Here is a 27,328-nt window from a genome sequence, read left to right as displayed (position 1 = left end):
CCCAGGATACAGAATGAGTTCTCTTACATTACTCACTTCTAAAATTAACTCCAGAAATCAATAACACAATCTATCTTAAGATCTCTAAGACAAAAAGTTTAATTTTTAAACAACTAAATATTTTTTTAATGAACCCAAGTGAGAGACGAGAATCCATCTTCTACCTAAAGGTTCAGCTGTTACTGATTGTTTCACCAGAATATCAATTCTCTGTATTTTGTTTGTTTTTGTTTTGTTTTATTCGGTTGGGGGGGACATTAAAGAAGGCAGAGAAGGATAAATAGCTAAGCAGAACAAAAAAATACAAACTAAAGGAGAAAAATCATTTGTGTCCATTTTTAATATTGGAATCAACAAGTTCTCAAAAGAGCCCCCTGAAACTTCTTGACCAACTTTAGAGTTGCATGTTTCAAGTGATTAACAATGACGCTTTTACCAACCAACAAAACATATGGATTCATTCAACTTTCCCAGATTATAAAACGGCCTAGTACTTAGTGTATGTCCAATAAATAATTGCTAAACCGATGCAAGTGCGAAGTGTCTATCATTAATAATCCCACAGAACTTCCTAATAACAAACCAATGACAAGAAACATGAGTTAATTGATATTCAAATTCCCTCACTCACATGGTATCTTATTCAGCTCCACTAATCATTGACATTTTCCATCCTACCTTACCTGTAATGTTTCATTCAACCCTAACTGATATCTGCCACTCCTCTAACATCTTTTGTTCTATTAACCTGTGAGCTTTCAACAAGTTTCACGGCTTAAATTGATGCATCGGTCAACAAGAAATCTATGTTTAGTAATTTTAAAGAGACCTAGTACTTACAAAAGTAGCTGAATTATCCACAAAAGTAGCAACGTTGATAAGGATACAATGTATCTTTCTACTGTTTCTTTCTACTTGAAATTCACAGCACTCTCATTAAAAGATTATTTCACAAGTTTCCACAAACGGAGAGAATGTGGATGTACTTCTACTGGAAAGGTACAGAGGTAACCTTCAGTTTTGTGAGTAAGCCTTGGTGCAGAGTGAGTAATCTCCGACAAGGAAGAATCTTTGGTTTTTTACACTGTAGAAGACCCTACCTGGCAGGGACTTTCAAATCATTGAAAATATGGTTTTATAGAAGATGAGCCTCAGTTTTACCTCACTGCTAACGACTACCAGACGGAGGTGGGGACCTGACTCAGTTGTATCCTTAGCTTTTGGGGGCTTGTTTGGGATATGAACACATTGACCATTTGCTGTACTTTTTAGTCCTTAGGTATTCAAACAGCCAAAGGGAAACTCAGTCATCAATAAAAAGAAGAATGCATTGTGCAGCCCTGAAAGCAATAATTCTCCATGAGGAGGCAGGTTGTCTATATCAGAAACTGGAGGTCAAAGATGGACTCTTTTAAATCACTTATGTCCCCTCATCTTAAACCTAATTGAGAATATCCACTAGAGTGAGCCATTGTTACTCTGGCGAATAAGCCGAATCCCAGAAGGGGTAAGGGTAGCAAAAAGGTTGAGAAGCAAGGCAGAAAAAGGATAAATTTTAGAGATTTCCCTTACAGTTCTTCACATTCTAAAGTTGAAAACCCAAGCATATTATAGAAATCCCAACTCTATCACTACCCTTTAAATTGGAAGGTATAAAGAGCTGTATTTATGGCTCCCCAGGGATCAGAGAATATTGAAGAATTAGATTAAGAAAGTATCTAATATCTGCCTGAGCAGAGCACTTACCTGAGCATAAACTAAAAAGCACAATCAGAAACTGAATAGAACTACCAAAGTAGGAACAGATATAAACATATCAATATGTAAAGAGGTAGAGACCAGTCAAGAATATGTGGGAGTTATTTAATGAAACCTACTACTCCAGAGGGAATATTTCATGAATAATAGCTAAAAGTAAAGGTAATTATTACGCTGTGATCTAACTTAGCAATTGCTCGTTAAATTAATAATAATAAAAGGTATCTCTGCAGGTGTTGTAGCCAATTTACTGGTAGTTTGCATACAAAGTTTACAGGTAGCTTTTTTTCCCTTTTTTAAAAGAAGTATTGCTAGTCACCATAGTGCAGTCTGAGTCCCATCGTTTTTAATTTTATGAGTCACAGAATACCTCTCATTGTGATAACCACACAACAAGCTGGCCAATCTGTGTTTGCATCCTCAACATGAGTAATCCTGCCTGACCTAGGATTTGGTTTCACAAGAGCCTTTTATCGGTCCCTCCAATTCAAGTCATTCAACACAAGTCTGCCTTGTTCCTACTGGCATCTAACCTCTGCGTAAACTCAATCCCAAAGAAAAAGTCAACCCATTTGAATGCCTTAGGGTACCAAGAAATTTGTATCAAAACTTCTTAAGCCATTTGACCTAAGGACAGATTCTGGGTAACATTTCACATAACTTCTAACACAATGTTTGCCTTACACTCCAGAGACACTCAAACATTTGTATGCATTTGAATTAGCAGCAACACGAAATGTGAAATCGTACACTTAGCTCCTTAACATTACCAAATAATTTAAAGCTGGTTCTGTCCAGCAGATATTAGAAAAGGCTGTATGTTTTTAATCAATCTTGGGATGCCTGGGTGGCTCAGTCGGTTAAGCATCTGCTTTCGGCTCATGTCATGATCCCAGTATCCTGGGATCGAGTCCCGCATCGGGCTCCTTGCTTGGCAGGGAGCCTGCTTCTTCCTCTGCCTGCCGCTCCCCCTGCTTGTGTGCGCGCTCTCTCTCTCTCTAATAAGTAAATAAAATCTTAAAAAAAATAAAATACATTAAAAAAAAAAAAGATAGTGTACCACAATGTGTTAACCCTTAAAAGAGAGATACTTTCCTCATCCAGTTCCCTGGGGCTAACCTATATGTCTTTTTATACTAAACTAAGAAACAGATGTTTCTGGACGGGGCATCTCAATTTTGTATCACAAATAAGGACCTTTGGCTGCACAGGCTGTACCAACCTTAGTCGATGTGGGGCCATGCTTGGATTTAAAGTCTAAGATGGAATACCAACTGGGCAAAGCAGTTGCTATGGGGACACAGATCTTCTGGACCAATAAGCTAGGGGCCTGGGCATGCAGTCCTATACCCAGTCACCTACAGAGACTTTGGGTGCACCATAGGTGGTTTCCATCGGCCTCAAAGAGATTTAAATTCATTATCTGTGAGGTCTAAACCTCTATGGTCTTTTACGGGTTAAACAAAAAATAAATATAAATTCTTATTTTTTATAGAGCACATATTTAGAGTTACATCCATCAGGTAAAAATCTTCTAAGAGAGGAGATACACATAAAGTTATAAAACCCAGGCCTACCTCTTCAGGCAGATGAAGAATGGTGTTTTCTCCCGCACGGAAGTGTGACAAAGATTTATATGCGGCATTTGCCACAACTGGGTCCTAGACAGGGTACGAGTAAGACAAACAAAAGAAACAATACACGTTACACATCAACTCTGGAGGAACGAAGAAAATCTTCCCGCACCAACCTCGAAGTTCTAGAGTCAGTGCTTTGGAAATGATACTCAAGCCTTGCTTACTGTGTCCCGACTAAAAATAGAGAGAGAGAAAACAGCAGTGGGTAGAGAGATCAGAAGTACTCAATTTTTATCCTAGTTTGGACATTAAACATAAAGTAACTCAAAATCGCTCAGGTTACCCATGATGTGGTAGGGTTGGTTGGAAGGAGTATGAGGAAATGGAGTCTGATAGGTTGGAATTAGGTTCTGATTCTCCAGCTACTAACCAGGAAAGTCAGCCCTTGGGAATCTCAGCTCCTACACTCTTGAATCTAGTAGTCTAGTAGAACATCACTGACAGACACCCTCTTCTCTGTACTCCTTGATTGGAAATGATACCTAAAAAAATGAACTGGACTTTCTGTTTGCTTGATGTACTTGATGGTGGGGGAGGGGCAAAGCAGGAAAGGGGAAGGGCCATTAAAAAAAAAATGACACAATGACAGCAGTCTCTCTTCCCATCTGTCAGCTTCACAAAGTAATGAAGTGCACTTCATGACAAAAATGTGTTAACGGGCATAAATTGAGAAGAATTTCTAAAACCTAAACTCATTAATGTCACAGTTCTTTTAATATTGTGAAGCCATCATTTCGAGTTATATTTTTTATTTCAAGAGTCTTATTTCACAGTTCTTTCTCAGCTTGGTTCCGTTTCACCGACACCCTTGTGATAGTACCTTGTTTTGAGTGTGGGTCCAGAGGAAGCTGAGGACTTGAACTTTAAAATTCTGAAAAATCAATAAACATCACAATAAATTGTTAAGATGAAGACAAAACTGGGAACAATCCAAAGTAGCAAACAGTGAAAATTAACTCACTCAAAAGTATACCACTAGTGATTGACTTAATCGATATTTAGCCATCATTCATAAAGTGAAAATACTCAGAGAGAGATGCATCATGGAAACACATGGACATTTTAAACACAGTATGTTAATATTAAATTTAGAAACCTAACCATTTTTTGGCTGACCTCTCAAGTCCTACCTAGTACAGATTTCACTCCCCTCTTTCATGCCACTGTTTCTGATCCTCTACCCAGAAGACAGTACTCACTTCACCAAGTGGCCATATGGCCCATGGCACACTCTAGCATCCAATATGATAATCTGTGTATGTCATTAACTCCCTACTAGATTTACACTCTTTAGGACAGTGACTGTCTTTTGCATTTCAAAAGCCTGGACCATAAAGTCCAGAAAAATAAAGGACATAAAGCCCAGTTCCTCAAGTGACAAATACTTAATAAGTAATAAGCTTAAAAAGCCATTTATCTTCCAATATTGGCTCAATGTCGTCTTCACTTCAATCACATCTAACTTCTTGCCCTCCTAAGTCATAAAAGGTTCTATACCTCCTTGTCTTTGTATATTCTAATTCTCAGACCTCAATGAAAAGCAACATTTTTTTAAATTCTTTAAGAACTTAGTCTAATAGTACCAACTAAGTAAGGTTTCATTCAACTCCTTCTAGAATGCTAGTCACGTCCACCACCATACTCTGGTAGCCCTCTGATTGGGTGTACTCATCAAATGTTATTATAGTTATTATTGCTTATATCCAACTCTTTTGCCAACTTTTGAGCTTTTGGAAGGCAGAGACTGACAATAGGGTGTAATGAGAAAACAGAGGCTATGGAGCTAAATGTCCTGGGCTTAAACACCAGCCTTTGTTTAGAAACTACAACATTATTCAAGCTCCTTGTCTGGCAGGTAGCAGGTACTCAATAAATATTTAATGAATGGATGTACCTCTCAAAACCTCAGATTCTTTAGCTCTAAAATGAAAATAATACCTTCCTATGAGATATTAGAACGAATTGGTATAAAGTAATGAGAAGAGTGGTGGGAATATAATAGGTACTTAAAAAGAATATCTATTATGTATTAGAATTTCTAAAGCCTAGGACAGTTTCACTAAATATATTCTGAGTCAATGAATGGATGTACAAGCACTTAGCAAAGCCATTCAGAAAATACACTAATTGAAACATGGTCTCTATTTGCAACAAGCTTATAGTTTAATGGGGAAAATAATATATATACATATACCTGTAGCATAAAACGGAAATAAATGTTCTTAGAACAGTATAAAGAATCAAGTCTATAGCAACAGACCCCTGCTTGCACAAAAAATTTGCAAAAAAAAGCAATTCTGACAGAGAGAAGAACATGCACAGAGGAAAAGAAATAGAAAAGTTTGGAGACAGAAAAAAACCATTCCAAGCGGTTTAGTTTTCCTGGAGTGCAGGAGGCAGAAAGGTAGAGTGAGACCGGATTCTAAAAGGCCTGGTTGGTTAGGTATCGAGAGGTTGGACTCCATTTTAGGCCAACACAAGACGCTGAGGTTCCTGGGAAGAACAATGACCAAAGAAATGCTCTGGGAAAATTATATCCAAACTCTAAGCAGTTAACAGAGAACACATTATTTAAATACGCATAGGGAGAGAGAAAAGAGGGAGGGAGAAAGGAAGGGACTGGGGCTGAGAGAGGGGGAGATGGGGGAAAAGAGAGGGACAGGGAGAGACAGAGAAAGAGCCAGCCAGACAGAACGAGACAGATGGACAGAGGTCTCTCTCCACATTTCTTGACTTCTGCTTCCAAGTGGACTATGGTTACTAAAGGGCTCTCTCTCTTACTGGGAGGAAATTGATGGATAGAATGGCTCCAAAGCTGTCTTATCTGAGCAACAGAGGAACCTTAGTATTAACATAAGCATGAAGATAAACCAAAATAAGACACCAGTGGACAAGAATGTAAATCTGAAGAAGAAAAAAAAATCAAGTGTTACCCCTCAGCGCACACCCACCCACCCACACACACACACACACACACACACACACACATTTTACAGCCATTGGTAAGCAAACAAAAGAAACCAACACAAAAACCAGTCCATAAATTAACCTGTAATAAAATCTGAATAAGTCAAAGTACAAGCAATACACAGGTATATGAGTTCAGTCCTTGAAAACAGAAAATAGATATACACAACACGTCCTCACTTTGGCTTTTAGTCTTAGCTCTTTGTCAGTAGCCCAGCAGACTTTCGGACAACGTAAGTGTATATATCATAATAGTCTCCATAAAAAAGACTTTTGGTGAACTATATACTCCAGGAGTCTCAAACTGATTCTTTTTTTTTTAATACCCTAAAACAAAAACTCAAATATGAGAATAAACTCATCCCATACTGGTTGAATCACTCATTCAGTAACTACTCACTGAATGTATGTTATGTGCCAGGCACTATGCCAGGTACTGTATCCTCAGGAAGGACAAATTTGATTTTATTCGCTGTGCAGCATTAAGAATGATTAGAAGAAGTATTATCTTATAATCCTGCCTTATCACATAATCTAAAGCATGTAAGGGACTATTATTGGATTCTTGTGGGGGCGGTAGTTTATCTGTGAAGCACTAAATCAAACTAAAAGTTCACGAAGATTTCAAGTGAAAATCAATTGCTGCGCTTTAATGGAAAAAGAGAAAGGGTAAGCATGAGTGGGAATATGGCTACAAAAGTGTAGACATAAATGAATTCACCACTCTCACATTTTGCCCATTTCAAGAAGAGATAATACAGAAAACGTTAAACAGAATATATGAACCTTATAGCAAAGCATCTTCCACCAAGTGTTTGAGTTTACTGCAATGACAAATACCAAGCAGCTCACAAAGTTATTTTCCTCTCCTAAGATAGTCTGATTTTACAATCACCCTCATTGTACAGATGTATATAGGAAATGTGAACTAACGTGTAAAAATCATATCTTTATGGGAAACGTAGAAGCAAAACATAAATGACAATATGTCTATACTATATGGGAGATTCTGCCCTGCCCCATTAAAGTCTTTGTATTTTTTTAGAACTAAAAACACTCATCAAATGAATTTAAACTTTTGGCCTCCGGAATTCCATTATTTTAGAAACCCTATACTTTTAACATACCGACTTTTAATTTTATTTATTACATACTGACTTTTTAAAATCTTGGCTATATTCTCATAATAAAAACTTGATATCCTTTATGTAAATAAACACTAAAGACACAGAATTGATAAGGGTGGATAGTCTCCCATTCCTAGCAGTCCATAAAGATATCATGTCCTTAGAACAAAAAGTGTTAAAGGATTTTTGGCAAACAAAGAGTATGAGTATCTTTTTCCCTAAGTCATTATAAAGCCCATGTCTTTTCAATGTAGAAAGAGAAAATGTATTGACCTCCAAATGCATACCTCATATTCAGCCGTATTGACTGTTAAGGAAGGAACGAGAGAAAACAGTTCACTGAGGGTCTTCAAAATGAGAGGTCTCGTGTCACAGCTGAGCTTTGGGGAGAGTGCATTCCAAGTTGAGCGAATGCAAACGACCTGTGAAGCAAATGAAAGAGTCAATGCCTAACAAAATCCCAACTGATAGGAGGCCCTTAGTACCGAGTACTATCTTTCATTATAAGGAAACCAGGAAAGAACAAGAACATTCCCAGAAGGTAAGACTTGGTAAGGTATCACTCCTCAAAAGAAATGATTTAAACCAATATAAACTGTGGTTGAAGAAGATCCAGCCTGACTCACATGACAGCTTCTTTACTACTTTATTTTGCTAACCAAGGAACTAAAACTCTCCCACGTGTACACGTGCATGCATGCCCCTGCGCACACGCGAGTTAGATTAGCTATGTATGTTGTTGAAGAACCATTCTCTGAAACAAAGGGTAAGATAATGTTAGAACATTTCTAAGGGCAGGTATCTGCAGCTTTTGTAGTTTTTCAGGCCTGCTGAAATTGTGTCAGCATTCGGAAAATTGAGATGTTAATATATATAAATTGAACATGCTCAAATCATCTTACAAACATTTAAAGGAGGCAGGAGAAGAGCTGTATTATGTAAAATAATAATTTGGGCACCTGGCTGGCTCAGCTGGTAGAGTGAGCAACTCTTGATCTGGGTGGTTGTAAGTTCAAGCCCCAGGTTGGGCAGAGAGCTTACTAACTAACCTAACTAACCAAATAAATAAAATACTTTAAAACTTTGCTTTAAAAGTCACTTCAGATTCTTTAAGAGGCTGTTAAATGACAAAATAAAACTACAGCCCAACAAAAATTTTTTTTTAACTCGACCCAATTTTCTTTTTTTTTTTTTTTCCGACCCAATTTTCTAAACCAAGTGTTCTTAGTTCATTTTACTATCTGATTTTCTGGAGAATCAAATGTCTTCTTAAATTTGATTCCAACTACAACAGATGATTTCTTCACTTAGAGATACTTTATTAACATTTTAAACTCAGGCAAGAAGAGTGCCAACAGAGATCAATTAGATTGAGTTTAACAAGGATCAATCTTTCTAAAATACTCCCATCTCTTCTCTTAAGCTTCAATTAATGCAGACAATTTATCTCTATCTACAAACATAAATTACTTAGGAAAAACTACAATAAGGAAGTAAGTGAAAAAATGTCAAAGATAAATGAATAATATATACTTAAGGACACAGATTAAGGAGAGGCTTGAAGAGGAAACCGCAGAAGGAGTATCTCAAACACTTGGATTTGATGCTTTTGCTCTTATTTTCTTCTTCCCATGAAACAGCAGAAAAGTGTTCTTTGGCTTGGGACCCACTACAACTTTCTATCGAATTCACATTTACTAAGGGGAATACTGTGTGACAGGCATGTCAGTAGGCATGTTTATACAAAGTAGCACTAATATTACAAATCATCGGTATTTGCAATCAAAAGATAAACGAATTCTTTCAAAGCTATCAATTCAACATTGAGTATATGCCCAGAGTGGCATAAAGTACCAAGTGGAACAATGAAATATAAAACACAACCTAACATCTCAAAGAATTTAGCACCTACTGAAAAGGAAGAGAATGTATATAATTCTAAATTATCAGGAAGCAAAAGGTATATGATTGAATTTTAAACTGTGTTCAAAAGCAAAGAGTTTCAGGAGGAACCAAGGAGTAAAGTGCTGTCTGGGCGTGGGGGTCAGAGAGAACATCAAGAGCCAGGAAGCCTAGAGGTAGGACTAGAAGAAGGAATAGACAGAAATCAGGTAGATACTCCCTGAGCAAGTGGAAAGCATAGGTCAAAACACACAGAAAGCGTGTTGTAGGTGCAAAACTGGTATGCAAAGTACCAGTGAGGGAAGGCTGACAGATCAGAGAGGACCTAGGATCCCAAAATGAGTTTGAATCAGAATCAAAAAAGAAGAGGAAGCCTCTAGCGGTTTCTGAGCTGGGGAACAATCAAAATGAAAATGCGACCTTTGCAAGAATCTTCTGGTGGTCTTAGAGCCAGAGTCAAAGCAGTCACCCAACCTCGTTAATTCCTATGTCTCACTGGTCCCCCCAACACATACAGAGCCTCAAACGTTTCCCCCAAATCTCATGCTCAGTGTACTCACTAATTGTTCACGCTTTCTCTTCACTTTAAATGCCCATCTGATTCCAACGGAGGGGGTTTCAAGACCCAGTTGAAACCCCGATTCCACAATTAAGCTTTCTCTTACCGTTCAAGCCCCCCTTTTATCCCTGTCTTTCTTCCACCGTCTAACACTTAAAGCTCTGCACCATCCAATTTAGCATTTAATTATACACTGTCTAGTATTATTCACGATTTTCGTGAACGTAAGTTGTCTCCTCAAGTAGATATTAAGTTCTTTGAAGATAATGATCATGTCTCATAGTTCTCATTCCCCACTCACCTAGCATGGTACTAAGAATATAACAGATTATCAGTACTTATCAACTATTCATGGTACTGGAACCTGAGGAATGTTAAATCTGAGATGGAGAATAAAAGAATTAAAAGAACCTGGAGAGGGCGCCTGGGTGGCTCGGTCGTTAAGTGTCTGCCTTCGGCTCAGGTCATGATCCCAGGGTCCTGGGATAGAGCCCCGCATCGGGCTCCCTGCTCCGCGGGAAGTCTGCTTCTCCCTCTCCCACTCCCCCTGCTTGTGTTCCCTCTCTCACTGTGTCTCTCTGTCAAACAAACAAACAAACAAAAAATGAACCTGGAGAACGAATCGGGAAGGGGAAGGTTTTGCAACTAAAGACCCAGGTGAATAAAAAGTAACATTAAAAAAAGGAGGGCGGGGCTCCTGGGTGGCTGAATTGGTTAAGCGTCTGCCTTTGGCTCAGGTTCTGGGATTGAGTCCTGCATCGGGCTGGGCTCTCTGCTCAGTGGGGAGTCTGCTTCTCCCTCTCCCTCTGCTGCTCCCCCTGCTTGTGCTCTCTCTCTCTGTCAAATAAATAAATAAAATCTTAAAAAAAAAAAAAAGGGCCTTGCCCTTTCCGTAGGGGCTGGGTGGGCAGGAAGGCTACATCCTCCAAGTTTATTCAAGGATTCGCAGAACTTTTTTTAAAAAAGTCTCCTTTCTAGAAAGTTTGAAAGCGAAGGCCTAAAATGGTACTGTACATATGGACCATGAGAAGCTATTTCAGAACCACAGCCGCAAGTGTGGCCTTAGATGGGAGCAAGGTGTACCTGCAGGGAATACTTATAAACCTAGGCTTGCCCCCATAATCAGAAGCAGGGAAGCCTCTAGTAAAGAAGGCTGCTTTCTTGGACCTTCCCAACCCTGGGCTATTCTTGACACTACATGGCAGAGATCTCCTGGCCCTGAGGGCTCCTTGAATTTAATCTACTACCATCTTGCTATATCCATCTCCTGGAACCCTGTGGATCTGATCCACTATCCTCGTGACCCGTACAATCTATTGAATTATATCAGATTAGTCAGGCTCATGGTCCTGGCCTTTACGGGCTTGTTCTGCCTCTACTGTTCATTACCCAATCACTTGTCTGTTCAAAAAACAAATTGACTTCTGGCTCTAGGAATGGGATGGGCCACACCTGAAGTGACTAATAAAGAAGGAAATTCTGCTCTATATAGCTGAGCTGGGAAGGAAAAAAGGTAGGGGTGGGAGCATGGGAAGAGGGTGGTGGTGTTAATTACCTAGTGCCAGAAACAAAGAGGCAAATTACTACACTGAGGGACTGTAAGAAAGTTGTCAGTTTCCATAATCTAATAGCTTGTGTTTCAATGTCCACGGGAAAAGAGGAGACACTGCCTTTATCCCTACAGAAGGCAGGAAGTTGGAACTGAGACCCTCAGGGTGCCTGGGTGATGCAGTTGGTTATGTGTCCAACTCTTGGTTTCAGCTCAGGTAGTGATCTCGATCGAGGTAATGATCTCAGGGTCATGTTCTTAGGGTCCTGAGATAAAGCCCCCCCCGACGGCCTCTATTCTCAGTGGGAGTCTGCTTAAGACTCTCTCTCCCTCTCCCTCTGCTCCCTCCACTTGTGTATGCTCTCTCTCTAAAATAAAATAAATAAACTTAAAAGAAAAAAAAACCCACACAAAAAACTAGCACCTTCAAAAGAGCGGACTCCTTAGCCTAATGGCTGGACTAAAAACCACTGAGCTGAGACACTAACATAAAAGACAGCAGTGAGCTAGGGGGCATCTGGATCACTCCCAAAGGATATTCCTATAAAGCACAACCCAAAACGGTTCACAGAGAAAAATGAAATAAAATAATCTCCTCTAAAAAGGAGTTCATGATAAAAAATTTTTCAAAAAACTATGGCACAGTCCAACATGAAAAAATCAACAAAAACAAGAAACAGCAGGACTAACCTTCTAAGACCTTCAGATAACAGAACAGCAACACAAAAGTACTTCTAAGAATTAAAAAGATTTCAGACAAGGCATTTAATTGCCAGTAAAAGAATACGGCATGATGGAAAAGAAGAACCAAATCTGGAAAAGAACCAAATAAGATCTCCAGAAATGAAGAATATAATTACTGAAATTATTAACCCAACAGATAGAAAGTTATCCTAAATATAGACCAGAGAGATTTGAGTTATAAAACATAAAAAGAAATTCAAAGTCAGGTAGTATCAATAAGAGGTGGTCTTTCTGATATTTATCAAGAGTTCCTAAAGGAGATTCATTTGAGAAGGGCCCTGAGAGAAGGGGTTGATTCCAGGACTGGACTAAGAAAAATATAACTTAAGTTTGGAGCATCTTATGCTGCCAGAAGTAGGGAAGTGTTCAAAAATGGATGTGGACTTGTTGAAAGGACATAGGGGCCAATCTCAAAGTGTTCCCAGTGGTCAAATAAAAACCCCTAAGTCCACAGAGGCAGAAATAGATAAATAAATAAGAAAGAAGGAACAGCTCTTCCTTACAGAAAAATTCCGATTGATAAATGTAGAAGCAATGAAAGGAAAAAAATCACCAATAGACAAACACCAGAGGAATAATTGTCACAGACAAGATCTGTTGGTGGATGTTAAAATTAGGGGGCAAAAGTGTGAGGGCAAACAGGACAACTAGATAGTCTCAAGGTATCTCCTCCAAAAATGGGTTAATTACAGAAGAAAGAACAGTAACTGTGATGTGGAGAAACCCGTTAACCAAGTAATTGAGGCTAACATCACCAAGTGATGAAGGTTAATATCACCAGTAATAAAACATATCAACTCCATGTACTCCTGATAAGATACACTGAGAAATACTACTTCTGGAGTATTCTTGTCAAAAAAATGCATAAGCTCCATCTAATCATGAGGAAACACTACATACACCCAAATCGAAGGACATTTTACCAAAGACCTAACTAGGACTCTTCGAAAGGATCAGCATCGTGAAAAGTAGAGAAGACTGAGGAAGTGGCACAGATGGGAAGAACTAGGTAACTTGACAACTCAGTGCAACATGAGACCCTGGATTGGATCCTGGAACAGAAAAAGGACTTTAGTGGGAAAACTATGAAGCCTGAATAAAGTCCATAATTCAGTTCATAGCATTACACCAACGTTAATTTCTTAGATTGGATGGTTGTGCTACAATTCACCTAAAGTGTACAATTCGATGGTTTTCAGTATGATACAAAGTTGCATGACCATCATCACAATCGATTTGATCATTCATCCCTCATTTCCCCCCAGCCCACCCAATCCTAGGCAACCATAAATCTACTTTCTGTCTGTATAAATTTGCTTTTTCTAGACCTTTTCTAGAAAGGAAATAATACAATATATGGTCTTCTGTTATGGGCTTCTTTCAATTAGCATATTGCTTTTAAGGTTCATCCAATGCGTAGTATGTATTGGTATTTAGTCTTTTTCATTGCTAAATAATATGCCATTCTATGTATATGTATCTCTGTACTATTTTTTGAAACCTTTCTGTAAGTTTAAAATTATTTCAAAATAAAAAACAGGAACAGAAATAAAAAAAGAACCACTTAAAAAAATAGTGGCTAAGAATTTCCAAAGTCAGAGAAAGGCATTAATTCTCTAAGTCATCAGCAAGAGAAATAAAAATAAGCTTATGTCTATATACATTATAAGATGTCTGTTTAGCACGAAAAGCAAAGAGACATCAAAGCTAAATAGGCAAAAAAAGAGACTATCAAAAAATAGAGACTGTTGGGACGCTTGGGTGGCTCAGTCAGTTAAGTGTCTGCCTTCAGCTCAGGTCATGATCTCAGGGTCCTGGGATCAAGTCCCACATCGGTCTCCTCGCTCAGCAGGGAGCCTGCTTCTCTCTCTGCCTGCCGCCCCCTGCCCCGCCCCCTCGCTTGTGCGCTTTCTTGCTTTCTCTGACAAATAAGGAAATAAAATCTTTTTTAAAAATTAAAAAAAAATAGAGACTGTCTACAAAGGAACAGTTTAGAATAACAACAGACCAAAATTAACAAGACCAGAGACCATGCAATAACATCTTAAAGGTCTGAGGAAACTATCAGCCTATAATACTGAATCCATCATTCACTAGTAAGGGCAAAAGAAACAAGAATATATGAATGAAATTAAATAGAACACCTACACATTAAGCACATTATAGCATATGAATATTTACGTACATATTACTCAGAACACGTTGCTCAGTTTGTCTATGAGTTTTGGAGAATACATCCCATTCTAAGTGCTTACATTATGCGTATTTTATTGCCGTTTGTGTTTCTCGGGGAGAAGGACACCTTCGCCCCGTTATTGTTCCCCTAGAATCTTAGCAACACTAAACGGCACAGATTAAGAGGAAAGACCCTGGACAGCGTGGTACACTCGAAAGAGCACATGACTGGAGTCAAAAACCCCAGGCTCTCCCATTTGGTAGCTGAGTGACTCCGGCAAAGTCATTAATCTCCTTCAATCTGTTTCCCCGGCTGCAAAACGGAAATAATAGTAGCAACACCCGCTCTATACAGCACAAGGTTACCAGTAAAGGCAATGTTGAGACGACTGTATGCAAACGTGCTTCACATCCTGTAAAAGAAGGTCATTGCTGTTATAACCAGTGGGGAGAAAATCACGAATCCCCAAAGAATCAAAGCCTTTGCGTCTAATTCTTATGCCGTAAGAACGACTTTGCTCCTTCACAGAGGAACAGAGGGCTATCTTCTAATTTTGCTTCCAAAAGCTATTTCTAGAAATTCCTGGGAACAGCCTATTCCTTTTGTCCTGATGCTTTCTTCCAAGAGAGGGGAAGCTTTATAAGAAAAACCCTCGGGCAAGGAAAACTGCCTTATTTGCCCTTTTCATAATGAAGGTAAAAGAAACTGCCTTCAAAATTAAAGGACTCAAGTCATCATCATGCAGTGAAGTCCTCTTGAGCTAATTCAGCACACACAATTCATAAAACAGGATGCTTCTGTTACCAAAATACAAGAATGGGGGTTACAAGGGAGTTTAAGCAGACACAATCAACGGGGCAGGAACAATGAGAAATATAACACTTTCTTACCCTAATAATATGGGGTTAAAGGTTATAAGTATAAAAAAAAATGACCAGCACAGGTTTATTTAAGTATTTTTGCAGTCCTTTCATGGTCTGAGACTAGTTTATGACCAAGGCAGTGTCAGAGAAAAATAACTGAAATAAATACTGAGTTGCCTTTTTAAAAGTCCTTTATAATCGAAAGGACAGTAATTCCAATGACTTTCTATTACGGTTGCTCAGTTTCTGTCCTGTTCATGGCAAATAACGTAGAAGCACGTATCTAAATTCCAAACTGTGGCTCAGTAAATCAAAAAATATTTGTACTTTCTGCCCTCATATTAATCCCTAACCTCTCTATGCCATCTCCAAAAGAGCCACCACAGAGACCTTTTGAATTATGCTGTATTTCTGGAAAACTGGCAGTTTGTAGTGCAGACCGATAATTCTAGTATCTGAATAGAAGGGGCTTAGGACTGTGTAAGTGACACAAGCAACAACAGAGAGGCATTTATTAAACAGACTGATCTAGGCTATCAAGCCACCCAAGGGACTCGCTACTCAGTGGCCAGGGATTTTAAGTTTCTCTTTTATTCCCCCACGTGAGAAGTTGCAGCTTTCCGAGCTACCTCCCTATAGGGAACAGTATCTTCTGATGCAAACTCCACTGATTTCTCGGCATGAACAGAAAGAATGACACAAAGAGCTCCCTGAAGGGGCGCTCACTTTTCAGTTTTGCTAGATTCTGTCCGGATTAATTAACTACTTCCTGTTGGACATTCTTCTGGCCTGCACTAGCAAACTCACAGTAAGAATGTGTCAGAAATATCCTTTGATAACAAAATGATTAGTGCTTTATTCCCTCCCCGCCAAATAACCAGAGGGAATGTTTTTTTTTTTAAAGGTCAGTCCTTTCCACTGTGCAGATAAATGGAGGTTCGATTTCAAGGTAGTAAAGAAAAATAAGAGAAATTCAATCAAAATAGCTTAAAATTTAAAAAAAAAGTCAAATTGCTAAAAAGTTGCTCAGCAGATCCAGAACGGAAAGCCAAGCAAACTCAGTATCTACCAGCAACAGGAGTAAAATATCCCCTATCTAAATTTTGAAAAGGGCGAAAGGGACTAATATGAGTGCACTGTAGAAAGAGCTTGAGAAACAGTTTAGTGTCATTACATACTGAAAGACCAACAAGCTAGGCATCAAAAATAATGCATAAATTAAGCAATCACTACAGAGGCTCTAAAAACACTTTACAGAACAATTCTAAATGGCACAGATGAAGCTTTTAGAAATACCTACTGAGTTCAGTCCCCTTTACAATGATGGAGCTCCATGAAAACATTTCTCAATAACCAATGCTGCCATTACTGAAATGTAGCCTGATTCCACGTTCACGTTCACAAAATGGTTCTTCTATCCTCCTCCACCCGCTCTGTGTATCCACAGATTTGAGGATAACCCAACTGATGAATTCCTTGTGGGTAACAATAGTGAAGATCAGTCTTACATGCCTGAATGACTCAAAAAGATTCATCTACAACCTCCTGATAACAAGGAAGACCTGTACCTGGGACACCTTCCCAAAGAAACAAACATGCTCCTGTTTAATGGAAACTGAAGGCAACACCTGTAATCTACAAGCGCGAGAGAACAAGAATTTGGCAGGCCTTCTTTAGGAATTATTTGTTCTTTCGTGCAAAAAAGCCACTGAATTACGACGAAAATGGCTCCCCTTCAAAAGGTTTTAACAAGTACAAACCGCTTTTCCTTCCCGACAAATGCAGTAGCTAGCACAGTGCTTGGCATATAAAGGTACGCCCCTCAAAAAAATTAAAAAAGTGTTGAACGAATGAATGGTGTGAACTGGAAGTAGAGAATGCTGGCGAGAACAGGGCTGGAGATTTTTCTGTCAAGCACCAGAGAGTGAATGTTTTAGGCTTTGAGGGCCACCCATCCTGTCACTAACCACTCCACTCTGCTGCTGCGTCACGAGAGCACCACTGATTAGGACAACACATATATACTGCAAATATGGGTAATCAGTACACATAAGGGGTAAGAAAGAAAACCAAAAAACGGCGAAGCATCAGAAATGGCACGACTTGTGTAGAAGAGAGGAATGGTGACTTAATTAAGAAATGCGTCCTTAAAATCATTATTGTGAACCGTCCCTTTGGTTGATGCCCTAGAGGTTTCACACCTCAGAAAATGACCTAAGAAATATTTACAGTAAGCAGAAATAGGCCATCCTTTTATACAGTGGCGAGAAGGCCGTTCTGGAGAGTTGGAAAAGGAGACACGGCATGATTTCAGGCAGATAAATGCTGGGGGAAGAGTACAGTGAGGGTGAAGATCTGGCAATGTCCTCACTTAAAACTAACCACATCGGCCTCTCCCATAGAATGTCTTCCAATTCCTCGTGTGCCCCAGTCTGTACACTGCAGCTTGAATGAATTCGTCATTGCAAACTGTAAATGCTACTCCCTGGACTCAAGTCTCCTGAGAGAGAGCAAATCGAAACCACTCCTCGGCAAACACCAAGGAGTTCAAAAATTGAAATTATATGCGAGAACTCCACGAGTCTAAATGAGCTATTAATGTCTTCTTAAATTATTCTCAGCAGTCTACTTTGCACCTGAATAATTATACCAGAAAATCCAGAAAAACATCAGCACTCCAGCAATGGTAAAGGAACTTTTCAAGAAAAGAAGCTACAATTGCTGGGGGAGAGAGCAGATAGATCGTTGATTTTTTCTTTTTTTTAAGATTTAATTTATTTATTTGACAGAGAGAGACAGCGAGAGAGGGAGCACAAGCAGGGGGAATGGGAGAGGGAGAAGCAGGCTTCCTGCAAAGAAGGGAGCCCGATGCGGGGCTCGATCCCAGGACCCTGGGATCATGACCTGAGCCGAAGGCAGATGCTTAACGACTGAGCCACCCAGGCGCCCCAGATCGTTGATTTTCAAGGGTCCACCTGCCACGGGAAGGAATATTAAGACAATGAGGAAACAAAGGGCACCACAAGAAAGTGCAGAGGCTACTTTTAGGCAAATAGGCTTGAGTGATGGAATGCAGAAAGGGTCACAGTGATCCCCAGGCTGAATAGAGATGGGCCTATCGGAGGACCCATCTCAAAACAGCAATAGGCCCGAACTGACCAATGGGCTACTTACAACCAGGCATGGGTTGCCAAAAAAGGGAAAATTCCAAATGTCACCATACCTCATCTTCCTTCTTTTTTTTTTTTTTAAAGATTTATTTATTTGAAAGAGAGAGAGAGACAGAGAGGATGAGCCAGGGATATATTTTATATATATATATATATAGAGAGAGAGAGAGAGAGAGAGAGAGAGAGAATATAGGGGCACTTGGGTGGCTCAGTCGGTTAAGCCTTTGGCTCAGGTCATGATCTGGGAATCATGGGATCAAGCCCTGCCCGGGCTCCCTGCTCAGCAGGGAGTTTGCTTCTCCCTCACCCTCTGCTCCTCCCCCTGGCTTGTGCTCTCTCTCAAATAAATTAAAATCTTTGGGAAAAAAAATAAGAATATAGAAATGCAATGCTAACCCCCCAAATTCTTCTCAAACCTAATTGTCCATTTGTAACAGAAATGTACATCTGCTAAATAATAAAGATTAAGACACAAAAAACACTGATCACAGTGTGGTTTACAATATAAAAAAAAAAATCAAAACAAATCAGTAAATAATTTAAGTATCCCACAACAGGAAATATAGCCATGTGCTCACACAAGTCAATGCAGAAGTAGATTACTAACATGACTTGGTGCTCATGGTAAACTGCTAGCTGAAAGAACAGATTACAAAAGAATATATAACACATCGCTCTAACATAGTATGATCTCTTTTTTTGTTCTATACCTGTGGCTTAGAGGTGATTTTTAATCTTTCCCTCAGTTATAATTTATGACTTTCCTACTACATACATATAATACTTGAGTCATATTTTAAAAGAAATATATATCCATTTTATGCATTTGGGCCTCAATCATTTTTCTACAGTTAAAATTTATTTGATTCTCCCATTTCCCTATAGCTTGCATAAAGATTTAAAAAAAAAAGATTTTTTTTCATATGACACCAAAATTAGTGTATTTTTAAAATGACATTTGGCAAAGTGGTCATTCTTTGGTAAAAAGTGAGATTTATGTTTCTTCCTTCCACCCGCCTAAATTAATATTTTACAGGGAAATCTGAAAGTTTACGATAGCTGTTCTTCCCCTACAAAATGGGAGCCAAACATTTTGGCTTCCACCACACCTGGGAAACCTAATATAATTCCAAAGGTTTCCTTAAACATCCTCACTGCCAGGCAGGATTGCTCCTCCTGCTACAAAGCATAAGCTAGGAATTAACAGCTATTCCCACCACATCAAATAAATATATGGCTGGTGATAACTATACAACCCATAAACACATGCCAGGAAAATAATACTGTACAAAGCTGGAAAAATTCTGAGCAGATGGACTCAAGAGCTTCCTGTAGGGTCTCAAAGGAAATAATAGCCAGTGGTACCAAAAGAGTGTAGATTTAACATGCTACAACATGGATGAACCTTGAAAACATTATGCTGTATGAAAGAAGCCAGTCACAAAATACCACATATTGTAGGACGCCATTTATATGAAACAGAAAACAGGCAAATCTATAGAGCCAGGAAGTAGATTATCGGTTGTATAGGATGGAGGGTGGGGGGTGAGCGGGGGAGGGATGGAGTTAATGTGGGGGTGACAGCTAAAGGGTACAGTTTCTTTGCGGGGTGATGAAAATGTTCTAAACTTGACCATGGTGATGGTTATCTCTGAATATACATACCATCAAATTATGAACTTTACATGGGTGAATTGTACTGTGTGTGAATTTTGTCTCAGAACTTTTTACCAAAAAAAAAAAAAAAGTTTAGATTTAGTGTGGTCCTACTTGCACCAGGGGAACAAATATTTTGGTATCCCCCAACTCTAGGTTCAAACCTCGCCCCTGCCACTAATTAGCTGTATTAACTTCAGTTTCCTCATCTGTAAAATGAAGGATAGTGTTTGTGTTGGTCAGGATTCTCCAGAGGCACAGAACCAATCGGAGGTTATAGATAGTCGGATGGATGGATGGATGGAGAGACAGAGAGAGAGAGAGAGAGAGAGAGATTTACTACAATCTGCTGTCAGCAACCTGACGAACCAGGAAAGCTGATGGTATAATTCAGTCCAAGGCCATAGGTCCGAGAACCGGGGAATGAGAAGTCTCAGAGTCCGAAGGCCCGAGAACCAGGAGCCCTGAAGTTCAAGGACAGGAGGCAAGGGCTGTCCCAGCTTAAGAAGAGAATTTGCGCATTCTTTGCCTTTTGGTTCCACTCCCAGCCCTCCATGGATTGGATGATGCGGCTCACATATTCATGAGGGAGGATCCCTTTTGTCAGTCTACTGATTCGAATGCTAATCTTTACCAGAAACGCCCTCGCAGACACACCCAAAGATAATGTGTTTTATCAGTTATCTGGGCATCCCATACATCAGTCAAATTAACACATAAAATTAGCCATCACAGCACTAATACCAACCTCACAAGGTTACTCTGACGATTTTTGTTTTAAGACTTAGGATAGTACTGGGCAAGGGGTAAGGGCTCAGCCAATGTTTACTTTTGGCATCAGTATTAAGATTATATTCTGGGGGCACCTGGTTGGCTCAGTCAGTGGAGCATGTGACTCTGAGTTTGAGCCCCCGGTTGGGTGTAGAGATTACTTAAAAATAAAATCTTAAAAAAAAAAAAAAGATTATATTCCAGTTTTAACTCTTTACCTTGGGTAATTTTCTAAAGATGGACCAGACATGAGACCCCTATCCATTTTCCAGCACAGGGCTGACTGTGCTTCATCAGAATTCTACTTCCATGCTCATCACTCAGCTTTCTACTTGAATCAACTCCTTTTCTGGGTCTGAGGAGTATGGATGCATAGGGTGTTCATTTGGCATCTGCTTCATCTAATTGGCTGTGCTTCCCATAAAACTCCCATCCCATTGTTTGGAGAATGCTCCCAGGCAGAGCGGAAGAAATAAAGAGATTTTATAAAAGCTCTTGTCTCTCCTTCACGCTCTTTTCTCTTCACTCATTTGTAGTGGACTTATGGCTGCTCAAGGGAGGGGCTGAAGCTAACATGGCCCCGCGGAAGGAAAAGAGGAACACCAGGAGGTTGACTGTTTCCTCCTGGGTTGGCTTTCCTTTTACATGTGATGAAAGGGAAATAGAGGCGATGTGGACGAATCCTTTGTCCCTCTGTAGCCTACCCTCCAGGTGAGGGGAAGAAGGTCAGACAGGAGTAGAACCTCCACACAGGAGTGAGTATGCATTTCTCTGCAGTGGCTTCTGAAGTTTTGAGTCTCAGAAACCTAGTGTAACCACGAACGTCTAGACGGGGCACAGGAGGCTAAGGAGAGAGCACCCAACACGATCACCGAATAGCGACATCCTAGCGTGAAGTCCCAGGGGGCGACCCAGAAGCGTCTACTTGAGTGTACAAGGGTTGGAGGCCTTCCCACTTTTCCTTCCCACAACTCCCCCAGGCATACACTACAAGAAAGAAAGTAAATGTCAATGTAGAATTTTTATTGCAGTAATAATAATAATGTTTGAGATCTCCTTGTGTTCTCCCATTTATTACAATGTATCATATGCTTTATTCTCAGCTGTCACCAAATCATCAGTAATGCCTACCTCTGTTAGCAGTTGCAAAAGGCTCACATTTAGTGCGTAAATAAAAGAATAAAGTTACAATGATCAACCATATTTTCCAAAGTAACTAAAGATATATGTGAAAAATTCATATCCTATGTAGAAAAAAGTATAGGGAAAGCAACACTCCCATATAATGCTGGTCAGAGTTAAAAAGGGAGAAATCAAAAAACAAAAACAAACAAAATAAAAGGGGGAAATCTTTATGGATGGTAATACATACCCTTGGGCTAGCAATTCCATTTCTAAAAACTTATTCAAAGGAAATAATTAGAGATGTATGTTAAGGTTTAGCTCTAAGGACGATCATCACAGCTCTGAATATGCGGGTAAAAAAATCAGAAACAAAATACCCATCAATAAAAGATTAGTAAAAGTATGATACATGCAATGTACAATAAGATACTATGTAGGCATTAAAGTATGTGTATACATATTGCCAGAAAGAGATGTACACAATACATTAAGAATACATTTTGTGGGTGCCTGGGTGGTTCAGTCATTAAGTGTCTGCCTTGGGCTCAGGTCATGGTCCCAGGGTTCTGGGATCGAGCCCCGCATCGGGCTCCCCGCTCAGTGGGAAGCCTGCTTCTCCCTCTCCCACTCCCCCTGCTTGTGTTCCCTCTCTCGCTGTCTCTCTCTCTGTTGAAAAATAAATAAAATCTTAAAAAAAAAAAAAGAATACATTTTGTATGCTAAATAGTATGCTCAATACACTCTCATCTGTTAAAATATCTGTAGGTATACAGCCATACAAATATATAAAAAGGCACAAAACTATATATGGCAAGTTGCTTAAGTTAGATTTATCTCTGGATAGTGACTTTATAGGTGCTTTTTTGTTTCTCGTTTTGCGTATCTGTGTTTTTTGATTTTTTTTTTAAAGATTTTATTTATTTAATTGAGAAAGAGAATGCGAGAGAGAGAGAGAGAGCGCGAGCACATGAGAGGGGGAGGGTCAGAGGGAGAAGCAGACTCCCCGCTGAGCAGGGAGCCCGACGTGGGACTCGATCCCAGGACTCCAGGATCATGACCTGAGCCGAAGGCAGTCGCTTAACCAACTGAGCACCCAGGCGCCCTGTGTTTTTTGATTTTTGAGCAACAAATATGCCGTGCAATAAAAAACACTTTAAACACTCAACATATATATTCTAAAAAACAAAAATTCATTGAGGGAGTGGAATAGAATGTGAAATCATAACCTTCCTGGACAATTCAGAGTGTCTCGTAAACAAGCTGGCGTTCAAATCTCCTAATAGGCCAACCCTTCTGTTAAGAACTAGGACTAGAGAGAAATAAAAAGAGCTTATTACCTCCCCAAAGTAGCTCACAGGAGCACAAACATGCGAAGCAAATATTTACAGTCAGTTATAATGCTCAGATAGAAAGGGATGCTTTGGGGCAAAGAGAGGACACAAACTTAAGGGATAAGGAAATTTCATAAAGGAGAAACAGAAACCAATCATTTAACTTCATTATTAACTAGAAAAGATCTCACTAATTACAGAAGTTTTACTAGCATTCTTAGATTACCTGAAATTACCTTCAATTACACAACTTATTCCAAAGCAATTCACAATCCTCCTCCGTACAACTTATCACAACTGCAAACTAGGAGGCGTACCATAAATGGTTAAATGTCCATTTGCTCCGGGCCCCCAACTTAGAATGAGAGCTTCCCAGGGATTAAGAACGAGGTCTGTCCTTTACATCATTCTATCTGTAGCATCTCATGGTGCCTTGTGCATAGTGGGCACACAAATTTTAGTTGAAAAAGAATGAATATAAATAAAAACGGTCAGTTTCTCTTTTCCTCCATTGGGTTGGCTCAGAAAGCGGGTTGCCTTGCTTGGCTCAAGGATGCATGTCACTTGTCACCAGAATCAAATCCCTCTCTAATACTGTTCTGCAAATGCTGGCTCTAGACCCTAGCCAATTCTAAGTGGTTCTCCAATTTCCCTTTTTTAAAAATAATCTCTACACCCGATGTGGGGCTCAAACTCAAAACCCCAAAATCAAGAGCCACATGCTCTACCGACTGAGCCAGCCAGGTGCCCCCCTTCAAAGCATTTCTATACCATGTAACAAAAAAATCTGAGAAAAAGGATCATCTTAACAGACCTCTTCATAAAGATGGCTTGCAATGACACCTTTGAAAGACATCTTACCATATGTTACACAAGAGCAACCTCTAATCCAGTGACCTATAAGCACGCTTGTTTGTACAGCTCTACTGGTTAAAAAAAAAAAAAAAAGTACCAGCATATATGTATATTTATTCATATGATATATACATGAATGATAAGAAGGAAAATATTAGGCAAAGTAAGAAAACTTAAAACAATTGTTCTCGGGGTGCCTGGGGGCTCAGTCATTAAGTGTCTGCCTTCAGCTCAGGTCATGATCCCAGGGTCCTGGGCTCAAGCCCCACATCGGGCTCCCTGCTCCATGAGAGGCCTGCTTCTCCCTCTCCCACTCCCCCCTGCTTGTGTTCCTTCTCTCACTGTGTCTCTTTCTGTCAAATAAATAAATAAAATCTTAAAAAAAATTATTCTCAATAAAGGAAAAGGTAAAACATCTTTAAGTTCAGTAACTTTTTTTTTTTTTACAGATTTTATTTATATATTCAAGAGAGAGAGAGAGAGAGCACAGAGGAGGGGCAGAGGGAGAGGGAGAAGCAGACTCCTGGCTGAGCAGGGAGCCTGATGTGGGGCTCAATCCCAGGACCCCAGGATCATGACCTGAGCCAAAGGCAGATACCTAACTGACTGAGCCACCCAGGCACCCCAAAAGTTCAATAACTTTTCTACCTCTATGTACTATATATTTCTCAGAGACACTCCCAATCTCAGTACAAAATACTGTAAATAATATAATCTGCCAATAAGCACATGAAAAGGGCGCCTGGGTGGCTCAGTTGGTTAAGCGACTGCCTTCGGCTCAGGTCATGATCCTGGAGTCCCGGGATCGAGTCCCACATCAGGCTCCCTGCTCCGTGAGGAACCTGCTTCTCCCTCTGGCCCTCCGCCCTCTCATGTGCGCGCTCTCTCTCTCTCTCTCTCTCATTCTCACTCTCTCAAAATAAATAAATAAATCCTTAAAAAAAAATAAGCACATGAAAAGCTGCTCAATACCATAAATCGGCAGGAAACTGCAATCAAAAACACAGAAAGATACTTCATACCCCACAGGGTAACAATAAAAAAGACAGTAACAAATATCAGTGAGCATGTGGAAAAATGGAAACTCACACATTGCTGAGAAGAATGTAAAATGGCGCAACCACTTGGAAAAATACTTTGGCAATTCCATAAAAAATTAAAAAGAGTTATCATATGACCCAGAAATTCCATATGTATCAAGAGAACTGAAAATGTTAAGTCCATGCAGAAACTTGTGTACGAATGCTCAGAGCAGTATCCATAATAGCTCTGTATCCATAATAGTATCCATTATCCAGATGATGTCCATCATCTGATCAATGGATTTAATGAAATGTGGTACAGCCATTACAATGGAATATTATTCAGCCATAAGAAGGAGTGAAGTTTTGTGAACTCTGAAAATATCATGCGAGGTGAAAGAAGTCAGACACAAAAGGCTACATACTGTATGATTCCACTGACATGAGAAGTCCAGAAGAGGCAAATCTATAAAGACAGAAAGTGGTTGCCAAGGACTATGCTTTTCTCAAAGGGAATTGAGAGTGGCTGCTAATGGGTACAAAGTTTCTTTTTCTTTTTTTTTCTGTTTAAAGATTTTATTTATTTGACAGAGAGAGAGCGCAAGTAGGGGGAGCAGCAGAGGGAGAGGGAGAGGGAGAAGCAGGCTCTTGGCTGAGCAGGGAGCCCGATGAGGGGCTCGATCCCAGGACCCTGGTATCATGACCTGAGCCAAAGGCAGACACTTGATAACTGAGCCACCCAGGCACCCCGGGTACAGAGTTTCTTTTGGAGATCGTATTTCTCAACCTCATGGGTAAGCTTACATACAATCCACTTTAGAGACCACTGCTCTTGACATTGGTCCCAAACTTCACTGCACATCAAAGTCACTGGAGAACTTGTTAAAAAAAAAAAAACAGTAGCATAGATTTCATCTCTAGAGATTCTGATTTAGTAGCACAAGCTTTCCACCAACTTTTGAAGACCCTACCCTACACACTAAAAACTACCACCCTTCATTTTTCTGTGAAGTCCGTAACTTGGATATAGTAGCTAAGCCAACAAACTGAAAGAGAAAGAACTGTACTACAACTGAAGTTGTAAGTATAACATAATGAAACAAAGTCAGTGACATTCTTTTATTGGACCTGTGTTTCGACCATTTCAGACTGAAGTCATTCCATGTCAGTTTGTTTAAGCAAGCTAATTGCTCAAATGACCATTTATAAAAGTAGAGGCAGTGTGGCAGGCTCTGAAGCGAAAAAGAATGGTTCCCCTGAGAATATCTAAGCCATTAATGCTGAATTAGAACCCAGGGCAGGGCGCCTGGGTGACTCAGATGGTTAAGCGTCTGCCTTCAGCTCAGGTCATGATCCCAGGGTCCTGGGATCGAGTCCCGCATCGGGCTCCCTGCTTCTTGGGAGCCTGCTTCTCCCTCTGCTTCTCTCTCTCTCTCTCTCTCCCTCTGTCTCTCATGAATAAATAAATAAAAAATCTTAAAAAAAAAAAAAAAAAGAACCCAGGGCAATGCATTCCACCTTGCTATTGTGAGAAAACGTTGGCCCACCTTTTCATAAAGCTCAAAAACCAGACCACAGGATCTATAGATAGTAAGAAGTCATGTAAATCATAAAAGTAATGTATACTCAAAACATGAAAAAAAGCATGACGTCCAACTAATAGTATAGTCCACCAACTAATCCTTAACTATAAACGATAAAAAGTCTCCCAAACTTAAAACTGAAGAATTAGAGTGCATATATTATCTCCTTGAAATATTACTTCTGGATTTGCATGCATGTTACAGAGGTATTCTGAGTAATTGTGTACTTAGGTGGAGACTTACCAAATTCTTACAGTCTCAATCCCAAATATTTCTGAAGCAAGTTAACTGCCTTTCACTAACACGTGATTTTCATCATCTAGTCAAGATGAAGTGTAATCTGGAAACAGTGTTTCCAAAAATGAGCCTCTTAGCGATATTTCATCTGAGGCAGTAAGAGGGTGAGATTTCTGTTTTTCATCAATACATTTATATGGCACAGAGATGAGCTTAAGCATCACAGATGACAACATCATTTTTGAGAAAAGTTTAATTCTGGGTCATTTAAGGATATATAACGAATAAAATCTTTT

General features: G+C 39.6%; 1 protein-coding gene across 2 annotated transcripts in view; it reads right to left on the bottom strand.

Moving 5' to 3' along the window:
* Positions 1–27,328, bottom strand: part of FOCAD (focadhesin) — a 309,970-nt gene that overhangs the window by 115,171 nt on the left and 167,471 nt on the right. For both annotated transcript variants that reach the window (XM_028107273.1, XM_028107274.2), the window contains exons 16-18: positions 7,777–7,911; positions 4,216–4,266; positions 3,336–3,419 (exon numbers count right to left, since the gene is read on the bottom strand). In XM_028107273.1, the coding sequence (XP_027963074.1) occupies positions 3,336–3,419; positions 4,216–4,266; positions 7,777–7,911 (270 nt within the window). The remainder of the gene's footprint in view (positions 1–3,335; positions 3,420–4,215; positions 4,267–7,776; positions 7,912–27,328) is intronic.

The sequence above is a fragment of the Eumetopias jubatus genome, unplaced genomic scaffold (genome assembly GCF_037043125.1).
Source record: "Eumetopias jubatus isolate StellerSeaLion01/CBP00866 unplaced genomic scaffold, mEumJub1_p1.0 scaffold_15, whole genome shotgun sequence".
Taxonomy (NCBI): Eukaryota; Metazoa; Chordata; class Mammalia; order Carnivora; family Otariidae; genus Eumetopias; species Eumetopias jubatus.
The sequence above is the reverse complement of the archived record's forward strand: the minus strand, read 5'-3'. Positions and strand labels throughout refer to the sequence as shown.